The 14,285-nt window shown below is 41.5% G+C and overlaps 2 protein-coding genes across 4 annotated transcripts; one reads left to right on the top strand and one right to left on the bottom strand.

The window, feature by feature from the left end:
* Nucleotides 1-3,016: 3,016 nt before the first annotated feature.
* On the top strand, nucleotides 3,017-7,677 carry LOC129592290 (uncharacterized). 3 transcript variants are annotated; one of them, XM_055488290.1, is made up of 7 exons: nucleotides 3,017-3,111; nucleotides 3,270-3,484; nucleotides 4,125-4,807; nucleotides 5,589-5,722; nucleotides 6,300-6,354; nucleotides 6,597-6,850; nucleotides 6,996-7,677. In XM_055488290.1, exons 1-5 carry the CDS (start codon nucleotides 3,030-3,032, stop codon nucleotides 6,320-6,322), a joined length of 1,137 nt encoding a protein of 378 aa, XP_055344265.1. In that variant the 5' UTR covers nucleotides 3,017-3,029; the 3' UTR covers nucleotides 6,323-6,354; nucleotides 6,597-6,850; nucleotides 6,996-7,677. The 3 variants fall into 3 exon arrangements, with proteins under 3 accessions (XP_055344265.1, XP_055344264.1, XP_055344263.1); XM_055488289.1 differs by having other exon boundaries at nucleotides 6,284-6,354; XM_055488288.1 differs by having other exon boundaries at nucleotides 5,589-5,785; nucleotides 6,235-6,354.
* A 2,076-nt stretch (nucleotides 7,678-9,753) lies between these two features.
* LOC129592254 (cytochrome P450 3A24-like) lies at nucleotides 9,754-12,840 on the bottom strand. The gene is made up of 14 exons (XM_055488246.1): nucleotides 12,503-12,840; nucleotides 12,337-12,430; nucleotides 12,225-12,280; nucleotides 12,109-12,152; nucleotides 11,920-12,041; nucleotides 11,779-11,829; nucleotides 11,631-11,719; nucleotides 11,425-11,573; nucleotides 11,239-11,360; nucleotides 10,975-11,169; nucleotides 10,477-10,850; nucleotides 10,303-10,385; nucleotides 10,155-10,234; nucleotides 9,754-10,088 (listed from the first exon to the last, which is right to left on the bottom strand). Exons 1-14 carry the CDS (start codon nucleotides 12,553-12,555, stop codon nucleotides 10,014-10,016), a joined length of 1,587 nt encoding a protein of 528 aa, XP_055344221.1. The 5' UTR covers nucleotides 12,556-12,840; the 3' UTR covers nucleotides 9,754-10,013.
* Between the last annotated feature and the right edge of the window lie 1,445 nt (nucleotides 12,841-14,285).

Below are 14,285 nucleotides of genomic sequence, written 5' to 3'. Positions count from 1 at the left end.
ATCTGTGGCCAGGCGGGGTACGCCAGTACGGCAGTTTGTGTGAACTCGCATGACAGTTAAAGTTTTTTACAGCTAGGAATATTCAGGTTTACTCATCGATCGCATAATTTGACATAACTTTTATGTTACCAACACACATTTCTGGAAAGAAAGGGAACACGCGATACAATTTACAACAGCAAAACTTCATTCAAACTATCCACTTCATCCATCGTACCAAGGATGGATGCAGCATTTCCGCGCTGAATCTCCAGTGATAGTCGTTGGCGCAGGAGTTACTACATAAGCCGTCAATATCATACCGATTTTAATACCGAAACGATTAAAACATTTCATGAAAACAGAAATAATGTAATTATACACACACAGTGTGCGCGTACATGTTACTGTCCATTTGACTCGGTAACCTTTCTTGCAGTTGACAGAGGGATTGGTTAGATTGTCATTTCCGAACATGATTTCGGGTGCGCTCTTTATAGCATCATTTCTTCCAAGGTGCAAAAGCGGTTATTTACGTGGTGGAATCTAACGATCGACAGCGAATGAGCAAAGCCCAAGAAGAACCACACACTGGTGTTGGTATGTCTTAAACGCAAATATCTGATAATTCTCATCCAAAATTATTGTAATATGACGGAGATAAATCTATTTGATATCGATGAAACGTCTAGCTCAATTACCGTTCTTTACATACACCTGTACTCGTATTAGTCGTATACAATCTCACCACACTTATAGTATTTAGTAAACGGGGCAAATGCCGATGCGGCCATATTTGTTGAACGGTAAAGATCTTGCAACATATTAGGTCACTGCAGACGAACTTTAGAATTCTCCATTTTTAATTCTGTCAAATAAGCAGGATCGTCTTCATGCGTTATCGGCTGGGGAAATCGGTGAGGGTCTCGGGTTGAATGATCTTCCAAGCCACCTGGAATTTTTCGTCTCTTTGATATTTCAATACTTCGGTGGCACATAACTTAAAAATACCGTGAGCAGCGGCATGTACAATCATGCTCTGCACTACTGGAGATGAACTTTATGAAGCTCTCAACTGGCGTGCGCGGCATTTAACAATCATACACCAATAACAAACAACCATTTCCGCCTTTATGGAAAAAATTAATAAACCTATAGGCATTATCTTCTGCGCATGGAAGTCGAATACAATTTCGAATTGCTAACGTTTGTTCTTGATATTTGTACCGTAACTGTGATGTTATGCAGCCGATTTGGCTATGTAATGTAATGCAGCCGATGCAACCATCTAGAGGTGCAATGCTTGAACAAGATTCCAGTCTAGCAGTCCTCTGTTGTTAAGAGGATGTTGTACCGTATGTATTTACCCCGGTTTTTGTTTATATAAATGGACTACCGTAGAGATGCAATCAGTAGCCTTTCTAACCTTGTAAGAATAGTCAGTCTTTCAATGTTACGCTTTGGCAGTTACATCGTGACTAAAAAAAACGGCACGTAAATGCTGTACGAGATCTGCCAGGGTATTGATTTTAGTTTTTTTCAGATTTAAGTTTTACATTTAAGGGAATTGACCGGGTACATGGCTTCATACTCAGGCCTAGCTGTGAACTCCAGATCTAAATTTTTAATGCGTAAACGAACGTTTTTTATTCATCGAACAATACGGGAAAGATGTTGACACTCTACATCCATTATGTAGTTACTCGTTATTTATAACATGCAGTACAATTTTATCGTATTAGATATTTCATAAATTTCGTTTACCGGTATTAGCGAATTTATTATCTGCATTGATATCCTTGCCATACGTAGGGTTGCGCGTATCCGCCTCTTAGGCTGCTGGAATTACCACGGACATAGTGAAATTTATCGAAATGGGCGACTTCAAGCCGTATTAATTTCACCACCCGCCAGAGTTAGTTCTTTCTTCCACAAGAAATTTCGCCGGCCTTCCGGCGAGAATTTTTATGGAAGAAAGAACTTCGTTGTGATCATACGAAATTCCACCGGCGTTTGACTGTGGCCTTTACTGGCTGCTGGCTTTTCCGGCCGTCTTAGGTAAATCTGTTGCTTACTCCATGGCGACTGTAGTCCTTCACAGCATTCTGCGGATTTGTAAACGCTGCGTAAATAAAGTGATGCGGGCTTTGTAGACATCAAATGCATCGATGAACCGTTTCAAGATAATTACCGCATTGGCAAGAACCCTGTATATTGTATACTTCTTTACCAGCGGTAGTTACACACAATAAAATTGCCGATTCCGCCGTGGTTGAACCGTCGCCGACAAACAGGACCAGTTGAGTGAAACATGCCCACATTATCAGTTTCTCTACAACCAGAAAGATAGAAAGAAGGTTAGTCCAGCCCGGTTGTAGGATGACACCAAATCATTGACGCGTGTCATTGGTTGTCAACTAACCACAATAATTGTTTCATAATCATAGTGAAAAGATATACTTACTGCTTTTCAGTGATTCTACTTTTCATAGCAGCCGAATAACTTGAATTCTTATGTAAACAATCACCACGACCAAATCTAGTTTTATGGGGGTAACAAAAATTATACGCATAAACAAATTTCAACCTGTAAGCGACGCGCATACCGCTAGCGCTAATGAGTGCCGGTGCCCACAGTTCGCTTATTCATTGATAGGTAGCTTATTAGACAAACACAGTAGTAAATAAGCATTATAATCATCCGCAATTACGTAACCATGCAAACCTAAACACATGCTTAACTCATCAAAATAAACGAATATACAAAATATTCTCGATTTAAGTATTCAGAAACAATGCAACAATGCACAGCACAACAAACAATGCACACTGTCTGCAATCAGAAGTAAGAGCGCTGTTCTATTGACTGACAGAGAATCAATCCGTACGTCTGACAGGTCCGCTCGTACGGGAGTCAGCCGCTAAAACGCATTTTCAATCGTTCTGCAGATCGATATATAAGTACAAAGTAAAGCTGATAGTTAAAGCAACGTTACACTGCGAACGGCAGCGAGATGAATATCCCACCTCGGTTCCGGTCTTAGGAGCACATGGGAAGAGAGCGGATCTTGAGGCTGCAAGATCGATCGGGCCTGGCGGAACTTTTCCACGTGGACAACATACAGCAGTCGAGTAATTTATTCACTTAACCTAACTCATATTCTTTATATAATATTATATGTACTACATTATGAAAGTGCATTATGAAAGCTGCCATTTTTTGTTCCCACAGTCGGGAGCTATCAGACTGATAAAAGTTTGTCTTAGAATCATTCCTTAAAAATTTGCAGAAATGAGAAAATCCCGTGTGAATTTGATATCTCTACTCCAGAGAGACCTAACCTGGGCATACCAAGAGATCGTTGTCGAGGCTTTTGTGGTACTTTGGGTAGCTTGCCAACTGTCCGTGACTTTTGCTACGCGCATTCTACCTAATTGGAGACCAACCAGAGCCGATCCACGGAAAAGAACGGATTTCGACAGCGTTCTCAATTATCTAGAATACGTGAGTACTGGAATGTTACTGGACATACAAGGCTTGCGTGATATTTAAGTTAACCAAGCACTGCGGTGTATGATAACACAGCTTTTATATGCCATTACATTGTAGTCATTTTACAGTCAGGTAATTTGTAACTATGACCAGAAAAACCGCTTGTGGGCGCAACATAAAGCTGTTGCAATATGGACAATTGAAATGGACAAACATTTGAAATTTTTTGAAATCTAACATGAATAAAAAGAAAATTTTTGAATTTTTTTTGCTGTTTTAGGAAAAGTTTTAGTTGGAACTAAATCAGTCCACCTTTTTATAGCACAGTTTCAGAAAAACTGAAAATAAATCCCTATGCAAGAAAATACATTTAAAAATTTTGTCTACAGTATTTTAATTTGTCATCCTCGTATTTCAGCAAGAGATTGTTGCGGGCAAGAACGTTACCCGTTAAATGTGTACAAATGTGAAACGACTGGATAAAGTGTACGTAAAATGACATAAACAATGCGAAACCGTGTTTCATAGTGAACAAAAAGTGAATGTTTTAGTGGATGTAAACAAAACTGATACCTTGAACCGGGTAAATTACCCTAACGCTGCTTATTCATTGCAGTACTGTTAAATATCATTATTCGATGTCTTACAATAGAATGTGAATGGATGTTTCTGGGACCGCGTGGCCTCTTACTGGCAAGAAGTTTACGAAGATACGCAAAATCCCAGCATCCTGAATATACGCTTCGGTTTCGTCGGTACATGCCTGATCCTCTGCAGCACCGCAACGCTCTGCCTGTGGTTCTGTTGCTACCTTTTTGCCAACCGCCACTGGTGTTTAGCCCTGTATGAATCGTACCACTTACCATTTTGTCCAGCAATCAGCCGGTTCTTCGACTTTGCCTACAACGATTCCCCGTGCGTTATCAATGAAGTATCCGAGTCGGAGGGTCGCTGTGTTGCAGACGCCTGGGTTGCCACCGTGAAAGTTGTCCTTCCAAGTGAAAGTCCTTCGGTACCACAAATCGAACAGCGCCCGGCGTTGTTCACCATCAAAAGTATCCCACACCGATTGCAAGGACCGCTGAAACTTGTATGCATGCTAATTGCTGCGGGACCGTTATTCTATCTGGCCATCATCATTTGGCTGTTTTTTTCGACGATATTGTTATGGTTGGTCGGATTAGTCGCACGAACTATCGCAATGCATTACGGCGAAGTAGCAATTTTCCCCTGCTGTGTGATCTTTATAACCGTGTGCTCCATGTACTGCTGCGGAAGAATATCGGGATTGTGGATGTGTGAAAGTTATCTGTGGGCTCTGTGGAACAAAATCAGGTAAAACGCTCAACTTTTTTAGCGTCGAAATGCACAATCGTTATCGTCTCGTTGTTCACGAATACGATATCGTTATCGTATGGTTATTCACGGTCGGCTTTGTTGATAGTCTACGTAGGATTTCTGCGTGCAAATGACACTTTACTTGTAATAAAGATACCTAGCTGCAAGAAAAATTGGGAGGGGCAACTTCTCTGTCTCTGTGCAGCCTTTATGCGGCGCGCATGAAGCAGTCGCCTAAACCACGTGACGTAACCGAGCGTAAACAAGTAAACGATTTGATGCGTTAACAAGAACCTTCGATAAGTTTTCAGCTTACTTTTATAGCGTTTAACACTGTGCTTCGACGTTGAATCGCTCCAGTTACCCGTTAGACATTTGCAAAAGTCAACAAAAATTTTATGTATTTCGAACGAGAACGCAAACATTCGAAGAATCGCCTAACACTGATTTTTTGACCTTTACCGTACCAAGAATTAAGCATTCATTCATTAAACGTGAATGTCTCAGCTCCTGTTTCAATTGCTTTAGTTTAGTGTTGAATTCAGTTTAATCACTCTGCTTTGGCATTTAAACTACCTTGTCTTGTAATTAATTGTTTAATGTTTTTTTCGTTAACGCATCAAGAGTTTACGTGTTTCGTGCGTTGCCCGGAGCGCACCGGTTCACAGGGCAACTGCACATTTCCATTGACCACTGTAAGCTAAAGCAGTAGAAATTGCTGTAACAATAGCCTACAACCAGTACAAAAAATTATATTAAACTTGAGTTGATTGCACAGGTGGTTATACGGATGCCAACCACATCCAACTGATCCAGAAAAGTCCGATGCAACTTCTTGCGAAAGTGACAGCGATGAATCCGGGACAGATCTTTTACGAACCTTGGAAGTTTGGCTTGGACTACTTTCGTACTGTACGGGTGTCTTCTTCAACGTGGATTCGTTGTACAAGCCCATCCAACAATTCTTTGACCGCTGTAAGCGCAGCGCATATAAATCGCGCACAGTAATGCAATTACGCATCGTAGTGTAGTGGCAGATATATTTATAAATATTCAACCAACAATAATATATCAGATCACAATTAATCACCGATAAAGCATCATCACAGTTAAAATTATCAGGTTAATCAACAAAACCAAACAGATCGCAGTTAGAACTATCATAGTTAAATTACCAGTAGCTACAAAAGAAACAGATCAGTTTATGAACTACCATTCATGAAACGAAATATGGAACAAAATATCAGTACTCAATTCGAGCGCCACCTGCGTGGAAGACCTTCTCATATCGCACTGGAATAGATTTGTAAAGATCCTGGCAGATTTGTTGCTTATTTACGTTGAATACGCAGACTCATGTGGCGTGATGTGTCGAAGCACAGTAAATGGCTCAAGCCCACGTTTCTTTAAATTCCCGCTTACAGCGGTCAAAGAATTGTTGGATGGGCTTGTACATTCAACCCTTTCCACAAGTGTCTGGTTATGTCAGCCATCCTGTTTCTGCTGTTATAAGCTGCGCTGCCAATTCCTCACTTGACATCCAGGTAAGTACGTAATTTACTGAAGTTCTTCCATGCGAGTGCTGCGCATAAATTTTCTCAAGATGGATAAATTTGATTCCAGCTACCTGTACTACGAGTAGCAGTTTTACAACAACATTCTAATACCCAGTAAATTCACATTAGTTGATTCTTTCTATTCATTAATGGTACGTCAAAATATACGTACGCACAACGAGAATAATAATGACTATGATGGCCTCCGGTCATACTGTATACGTACGTAGGTGCTGAAGCCGGCTGTGGCTATGGTTTCGTATTAGGCGGATGTGGGTAGTATCCTGGGAAATACGACTAATGTCACCATTTTATCTGACCTATCGGTTATTATGCCGACAATGGAAATCGCTTTTCTTGTCTGGAGTGGAACGCTTTTCTATCTGGCGGCGTTCCCGTTCTTGCTTTTAGTAGTGGGCGAAGTCGGGTTTTTCGTTGTTCTCTTCTCTGGCGCTCTGGATTGTTTAATGCCGTCACGAGGGAGGTATGATACCAAAAACCGCAAAACCCAACTTTGAATACTATCTATTAATAACTAGGCTATACTAGTCCCCTATGAAAATACCATATTGCAACGCTGAACATACAGAAATCCTTGAACATAACGTAAGCGGTTTGTCAACTTACAGATTACTTTGCATACCATGTGCCTGCGCTAACCCGATGGGAGCTGGTCGTGTTATTATTCTGCTCTTGGCCAGACCGCTGATGTGGTACCTGCTCCCGTGGCCTATCACGCGGTTTTTCCTTCCAGAATACCTGCAGCTGCCCGGCATTTTGCTGATATCGACGGTCATTGTTTCACGGATGTATTACGAATGGATTCTCCATGTGAGGCTACAATGGAAAAATGGAGATTTCAGACCGCTTTTACGCCGATTCTATCAACCGAAAGGAAGAGATGCACAAGTTTGCCAGAGGCCACACCACAGAGAAGCCCTGGTGCCTCGCAGTTGATTGGGTGGAAGCAGGGGGCTGGTCAATATTTCTCCATATTTTGGTCGTGTTAGTGATGTTCATTTCATCATTAATAACACGGAAATGCCACCAAATCAGTATTACCGTAAGTATTAACGGACAATTACAGCTAGTACAGCAATCTTTAACACGCTTGATTTCTATTAGCTTTATGGAATAACATCCGTGCATGCCCAAAAATATATGTATGAGGTTCTCCCATTCCAAACTACAATAATTTCGATGTACTGAGTGATTTTTTGCCGAGGCATGTTTTAATTTGTGGATGCTAACATTCTACTCGCATTATACGAAGGTTTACCACATAATTTATACGAGCCGTATGTAATCGTACCGAGGGCATTAAAAATATTTAGAAAGTTCAACTTCTCGAATATATGTATACTTTCCTTTGAAGCATGACAATACGTTCAACTTTTTTTCCAATTTAATTCGTTTTTATCTCAGCAGCCGGATTACGTGCGCGCTAGCGGCTTTTCAACCAATGTACGTTTCCGTCTATAACATAGTGGCCTACCTCATACAAATTACTGTAGCCGCTAAACGAACTTGCACCACAGAGTACAGATACACGGAAAATGACGCATATTCTTGCGCGATATTCTCGTAACGTGTGCGACGTCCGGCCAGGGGCAGGCACTTGCTACAGTACATAAAGCATGTTGCACAAATCTGGGAATACACGTAACCAAAATGCCGACAAATGCAAATAACCCAGGTCCCACGGCATATCCAAACAGTACCAATTCATTTTTCTTGCGCTTTGGAAGCTAAGTTTGACGCGTCGAACGGTATAGGTATATCGAAAATTAACTACGAACACCGAAAAAAAACATTGTTTCTTGCGATTTGGATTTGAAACTGTCAAGGATAAAAGGAAACACCTCGACCTTAGAAAGGACGCGCTCACTGTGCTGTCCGCGACATATTGCCGATAACTCTGCAATCAGCAAATAATACACGAAGATCCGAAGCTAGGGAATATACTTTTTAAAAATTCACCCTAGGCGCCGTTACACAGTATTAATCGGGTGCCAAGATAATTTTATTCAGCTGTTGCACGACACCACCCGTACCGCCAAGCGCCGATGGGATGAGTTTGCGGGGCACCGTCTTCAGCATGTTACCCAAAACGATGAGGCGCTTCGGTGAGCTGGAAACGTCAGCGCCGGAACGGGCCACCGATATCTGGAATTTTGGCTCTTTTATGCACGATCATAATATTACTAAATACTGAGGTATTTAATCGAGCTTGCACTTTGTACGATGACGTCACGGTGGAGGAGACGCACTGTGTGACGCGTGGGCAGCCCGTGCGGGTTTTGTGTTTATCAAAACTTTCAGATTCCGCTCGTACTATGGCTCAAAAAATGCGGGAGAAAATTTGAAGTATGTAAAGTGAAATTTGGTAAGCAAAATGTTGTCAGGAATATGAAACTTTATCGATTTACGTAATTCTTGATTGCCAAGGTCTACGAGGCAGCTTGCCATAGACCTCTATGCTTAGTATGCTAAGCAAAAATCACTTGTTTTGAGTCGAAATCAAAAGTTCTGATGCCTTTGGTCGATCGATAAAATTTAATCTGTTCTATTTTGATTGACTGATCAGGTTTTGGCCGTTTCGTTTGATCGAAAACCAAAAATCTAAGACTTTCGTAGATTTTTGCTTAGCATGGAGGTCTTTGGCAAAAGATCACTTACGAACTTTTATTTTTCCCACTCAGAATTTTTTGCTGCATTTGTTGAGCCCTACTACAAACGAATTAAATGAATTTGAAAGTTTTGATAAACACAAAACCCGCAGGGGTTACCCATGCGTCGCACAGTGCGTCTCTCCATCGTGACGTCATCGTAGTCGATTAGATACCTTTTAGTTTAGTAATATTACGGCACGATATTCGACTGAAGAGTACTCGTATTTTGACCCTGCGAGTATTCCGCAAAAATGCGAAACCAGTTAAGGCTAATTTCGATTTTCAGGAGCCTCATCATGCAGGAAATGCGCTCTTTTCCAGTAAAATCAGGAATGGTTACGCGCCGGTGGTTAGCGAAAAGGTGTCTCTTCAATACGCAAAATCCATTCAGGCGTGTTCAGCCGTACCCGAGCGCTTCATCATTTCTTGTAACGGCAGAGATTGCGATTAAAATTTGTGACTACCGCCAAAAAATTTGGAAATTTGCTTCAGATGTTCTATCCTCTCCGATAGGAGGGAAGCTGTAACAGGCAGCGACTACAAAACGGATGTGTCGAACAGTTAAATTTATGGTGATGAGCCCACAGCCTGTGACAGGCATGGTTTGAAATAACGTACTTAGGTACTTACATAATTATAATACTACCGCTACCGTAATACCATAACATTCAGTACGCTAAACATGACAGTCTAATAATTTTAGTACTAGTATACGTATTTACTTTAGTATTAATTATGGTACTGCGTTAGTTTTCAATGCACCGTTACCCATCAAACCCTCAACACAGAGAAAAAATTCCTGCAACTTCAGAAAATGCCACCACATACCGAAATATATGTGCACTGATTAGTAATTCCGCGGTTAGCAAATTTACTGCAACTAATTTATCTTGCAAAACATGCAAGTTTTGATAAACACTGTGCAGCAACTTCTTCCGCAAATTCCGAAAACATTTTGAACTCAATACAGTATTTTTAGATTTTCTCCAGTTTGACCCAGATGCCGTTTTTAGCGCGTAAGAAGCTCATAGCTGTGAGTTGCAGAGGAATCTGAAACAATGTAGCCAAATTAGTTTTGATTTGCGAACACGGGAAGGAATTCCGTGTTGTTCGTACCTCGGTTTTCGAGCTGGGAAGAAATCGGTATTTCCTTAGAACCGAAACCATCACCAGTTTAATTTCATAATACGCGAAACCTGTGGAATGCACAAAAAGTGGCTTCTAAACGCTCTTCGGATGTTATAACGACTCTCGCGTTACTCACGCATTCCAACGCAATTCCTAGGTCCTTGACCAAACGCTTGAAATGTGTAAGGAATAACCTTGTGCTTGTTTTCACGGGAAAACCTATGAAACGTTTATGTAAGATACCGCCCGACTCAACAAATCGACTTCTGTAGCGAGCGATCTACAAAAAGCTATCATAGTTTTTAGCTACCGTTCCGGATCAAATTTTTCGGGATCCGGCCAGTAATCCGCATCATGATGGATAGCATAGACCGGAATCACCACCAGCGTGTCCTTGTCGATGGTCATCCCTTCATACGTCCACTGCTCGTTGCACATGCGCTCGGCCCGCACCAAGGGCGGATACATTCGCAGCGTTTCGTTGATGCAACAGTCGAGGTATTCCATTCCGGCCAGCACTTCATACGTAGCCACCTCCCGGTCGCCCATTACTGTGTCGATTTCCTCGCGCAGCCGCTCTTGAATGTCGGGATGGATGGCCAGACAGTAGGTTAAGAAGGCCAGTGTGCCGGCTGTTGTGTCGTAGCCGCCGAGGAAAAAGGTTACCGACTGAGCTACCAGCTCCTAAAGAGCGTGCTTTTTTTGTGTAGACACTACCGCAGTAGTAATGACATAATACTTTAGTAGCGGTTTGAGAAAAAAACCATAAGCAAAACGGCGAAATAAACGTTTAGTAATGGAGAAATACCTCGGTAGTCATTTTGTAATTAGAACTATATGTCGATTCAGCCGCGTTGGAGACCACATCGGACAAGATATCTGTTTGATCGTTTGTTTCATCTCGAACAACGGTTTCGGTGTCATCTTTTGCAGCTTTGACAGAGCCGTTATAACTTTTGAGCGAGTTGAGCATTAACTGCAGGAAATCTTTCCGCGATTGATTCTACATTACACAAAACCTGCTAAATTAAGCGCTGTTTTATGGAATGAGGAGTGTTCTTTGCCTAGGTACCTGGTCTGTACGCAGTTTAATGATTTCCTCCGTGTTACGCACGAAGAAGGCGATGACTTTCCTGTCCACCAGGAAATCGATGCCCATCTTGACCATGTATGGCACGAGTTTGGGAAAAAGCACTGTTAAAATACTGAGGTCAAAATTTATCGCTGTAACCTGCAATTGTCCGCACTCCGTACTCACACACGACCAGGAAGATCGGATTGGCGAAATTGAAGTCGAAGGCATTTTTGGCATGCTGAACGAACTCGTTGTTGACGTCGTTTTGGGAGTCGATCTTTGTGCCAAAAAACGTGGAGGCGATGACATCCATGGAGACACGGCCGAACAACCTAAAAGACTATGAAATGCCGCAATGGTAGTGGTTGTTGGTGTTGAGGCGAACTTACTCCTTAGCTTCGAAATCAGCGCTGGTCTCCGCTAAGGATTCCATGTTTTTTACCAGTGTTTGGCAAGATTCGTTGATTAAAGGATTCATCTGTTTACACAACCATGTGTGCTTTATACCAAGCTGTGTGTTCGAGTAATCTTCTGTACCTGTCGCAATTTGCCGGATGTAAATGTGGGCACCAACACGCTCCTGACGTCCTAAATAACAACAAGGCATAAGTATGGTGTAGTATTTGATGTGTGGAAAATTAATTTGTTATGATACATATATGTAAATGTTGAAATTACCTTCCAGCGTTGATCTTTAAGGCTGGTAACAGACTGATCCAGTAGCGGACCCTGGATGCCTTCGATTTCGCGACGGTTAACAAAGTGGGAGAAGTCCTTCACTTGCACAACTTTCATAATATCTGCAAGGCAACGCAATGAATAATCAGCGCATCATGTCGGAAACAGTAGTCAGCAACAGCGTCGTACCTGGATCGGATACAACGAGTACCGGTTGGGCGCCTTCGAATACGCTGAGAATAATAAGCAGAAACGTAAGACGAATCAGTTCACCAGTGATTCAGTCGCTTTCATTTGACATTTACCCAAAAACTTTGCCCAGCTTTGCAGTCCATTTTTGGTCGAATTTGGCTTGTCCTATCTGTCAAATAAATAACTTCCGTTTCAGCTTTCAAAACAAGAGTTCCCTTGATATACCAGAGCAAACTCCACGAATCGTCCAACCAGGGGATAATACAAGGGACTGGGGATTCCTTTTCGACGCCAAAACTCGTTTTTCCATATAGCGTCACTTCAAACAAGCAGTTTTACTCACAACAGTGGCTTCTTCGTAAGTGTGATTGATAACGCTTGTATGACTTACTATACGAAATACGCCAGAGCTGCGCTCAAAATTCCCAGAATCCACGCAAGCATTTTCGTTAAAACTGTAAGCCGCTTCTACAGTCGCAATCCAAGTAAACTGTTCAGCATTATATACACCGTCATTGCAAAATGGCACAATAATTTGTTTGCAAGATAAAGCAGCCACAGCTGCCTTGAAACCAGTACAAATACGAGCACTTATGCAATGTACAATATTAGCGATATAATGCTGCAAACATTGCATCGACAGCGCTGCTCATGATCAGCTGTTTGAATTTAAAGTTGCTTAAGTGCTGCCGTAGCGATCGATAGCAAGAAAACTGGTTTTGCGATTGTGATAGAGTATGTATGAGCAATTCAATGGAGCCTACTTTGGACTGAATACCAAGCCGTCGTTATGCCGTCTGGCGTCGCAGACTTTCCTTGTTGTAAGAAGTACAGTATCAGGAATGCACTTTGATCGACTACGTTGTCTGCCTATAATACTATTCGTATTTTTGGCTATACTTATTACTGTGCATGTGCATTTAACAAGCTTTCCTGTTCGTGCAAGATTATCGCCGTTCGTAATACAATGCGAGTATAATTGTTTTACATATCTGTACGAGCGTATTTAGCGTATGCACTGCAATCGAGGCGGTGTTTGGTGTATGTTGCAAGGTTCCGCCCAGTAGTCACACGACTCACAGCGCGTGACATTATGAATTTCCTACATCATTTTAAAAAAAATTCGAGTTATAGTGACCGTAATAAGGAACTAAAATACATGATGGTTGTAAGCCAGCTTTTCAAACTCAACTCATATTAGGCTTTAGGACGAAGGAAACCCATTTAATTTTGTAAATTAGTGGAATGAAATTTACAGCAAAAATATCCTGCAAGTTAATAATGGTTAGGCAAGTACAGACTGTAGATTCACTGTCGCCGGTTATCTCGATTTTCGAGCAGGCAACGAACAGGCACTAATACGACCCTACAGAGTAATACGTTAAAAATTACTGTCATCTGCAAAGGTTAGAAGTCTTGATTAAACAAAGATGATATGAGCACGTAGCTTTATATACCATTTAAATGCAGTGCACTGTAGGCTTTTGCTGTAATTTTTTCAGTTTTGCGAGCATTGCGATAGTCATAGCTTTTCATTGCTGGTCCAGCACTAGCGTGGCCAGTGAGCCACGCGTACTGTACCTTGTCCTGAAGCCATCGCAACCCAATTAAGTTTTTACAAACTTGTTAGTGGCGAACCAGTAGCATGTTCGCACATGGAAATCTTTGTGTGTGCACGAATCTAAAAATATTTAGCGAAAATATTAAATTTTAGCGAATTTCTGAAGATGTAAAATTTGGCAGCGCTGACTTGCGTCGGCTTGCTCGGTTTTATGTCGGTTTTGGATAACCTGAAACCTAAGACCTCCAAGCAATTTAAAAAATACCCGGGAAATTTATCCTAAGTCTAAAAGAAAACCATTTAACGTTTCCGTCAAATGTTTCGTAAAATAGTCATAGTCAGTTGTGCACGACCAAATTATTCTGAATATGCGTTGAACAACCGCAGGTCCGCAGGTACAGGTCCATCATTTAGGCGGTGTGTTTATCAATAAAATACAGTTTACTGCACATGAGACTTCAGAAGAAAAGTGCCATTTATTCTGTTCAACAATATCTATGGGAGTATTTACAAATTACAAAAACGCACTCGAGCTTATGCACAAAAATAGCTTTACATGTGTTATTTATTATTATGCATGATTGTTGTATTATAGGCGGCAGGAGTAATCGAG

The sequence above is a fragment of the Paramacrobiotus metropolitanus genome, unplaced genomic scaffold, assembly GCF_019649055.1.
Source record: "Paramacrobiotus metropolitanus isolate TYO unplaced genomic scaffold, Prichtersi_v1.0 Parri_scaffold0000051, whole genome shotgun sequence".
NCBI classification, from domain to species: domain Eukaryota; kingdom Metazoa; phylum Tardigrada; class Eutardigrada; order Parachela; family Macrobiotidae; genus Paramacrobiotus; species Paramacrobiotus metropolitanus.
This window is presented reverse-complemented; position numbering and strand designations above follow the sequence as displayed.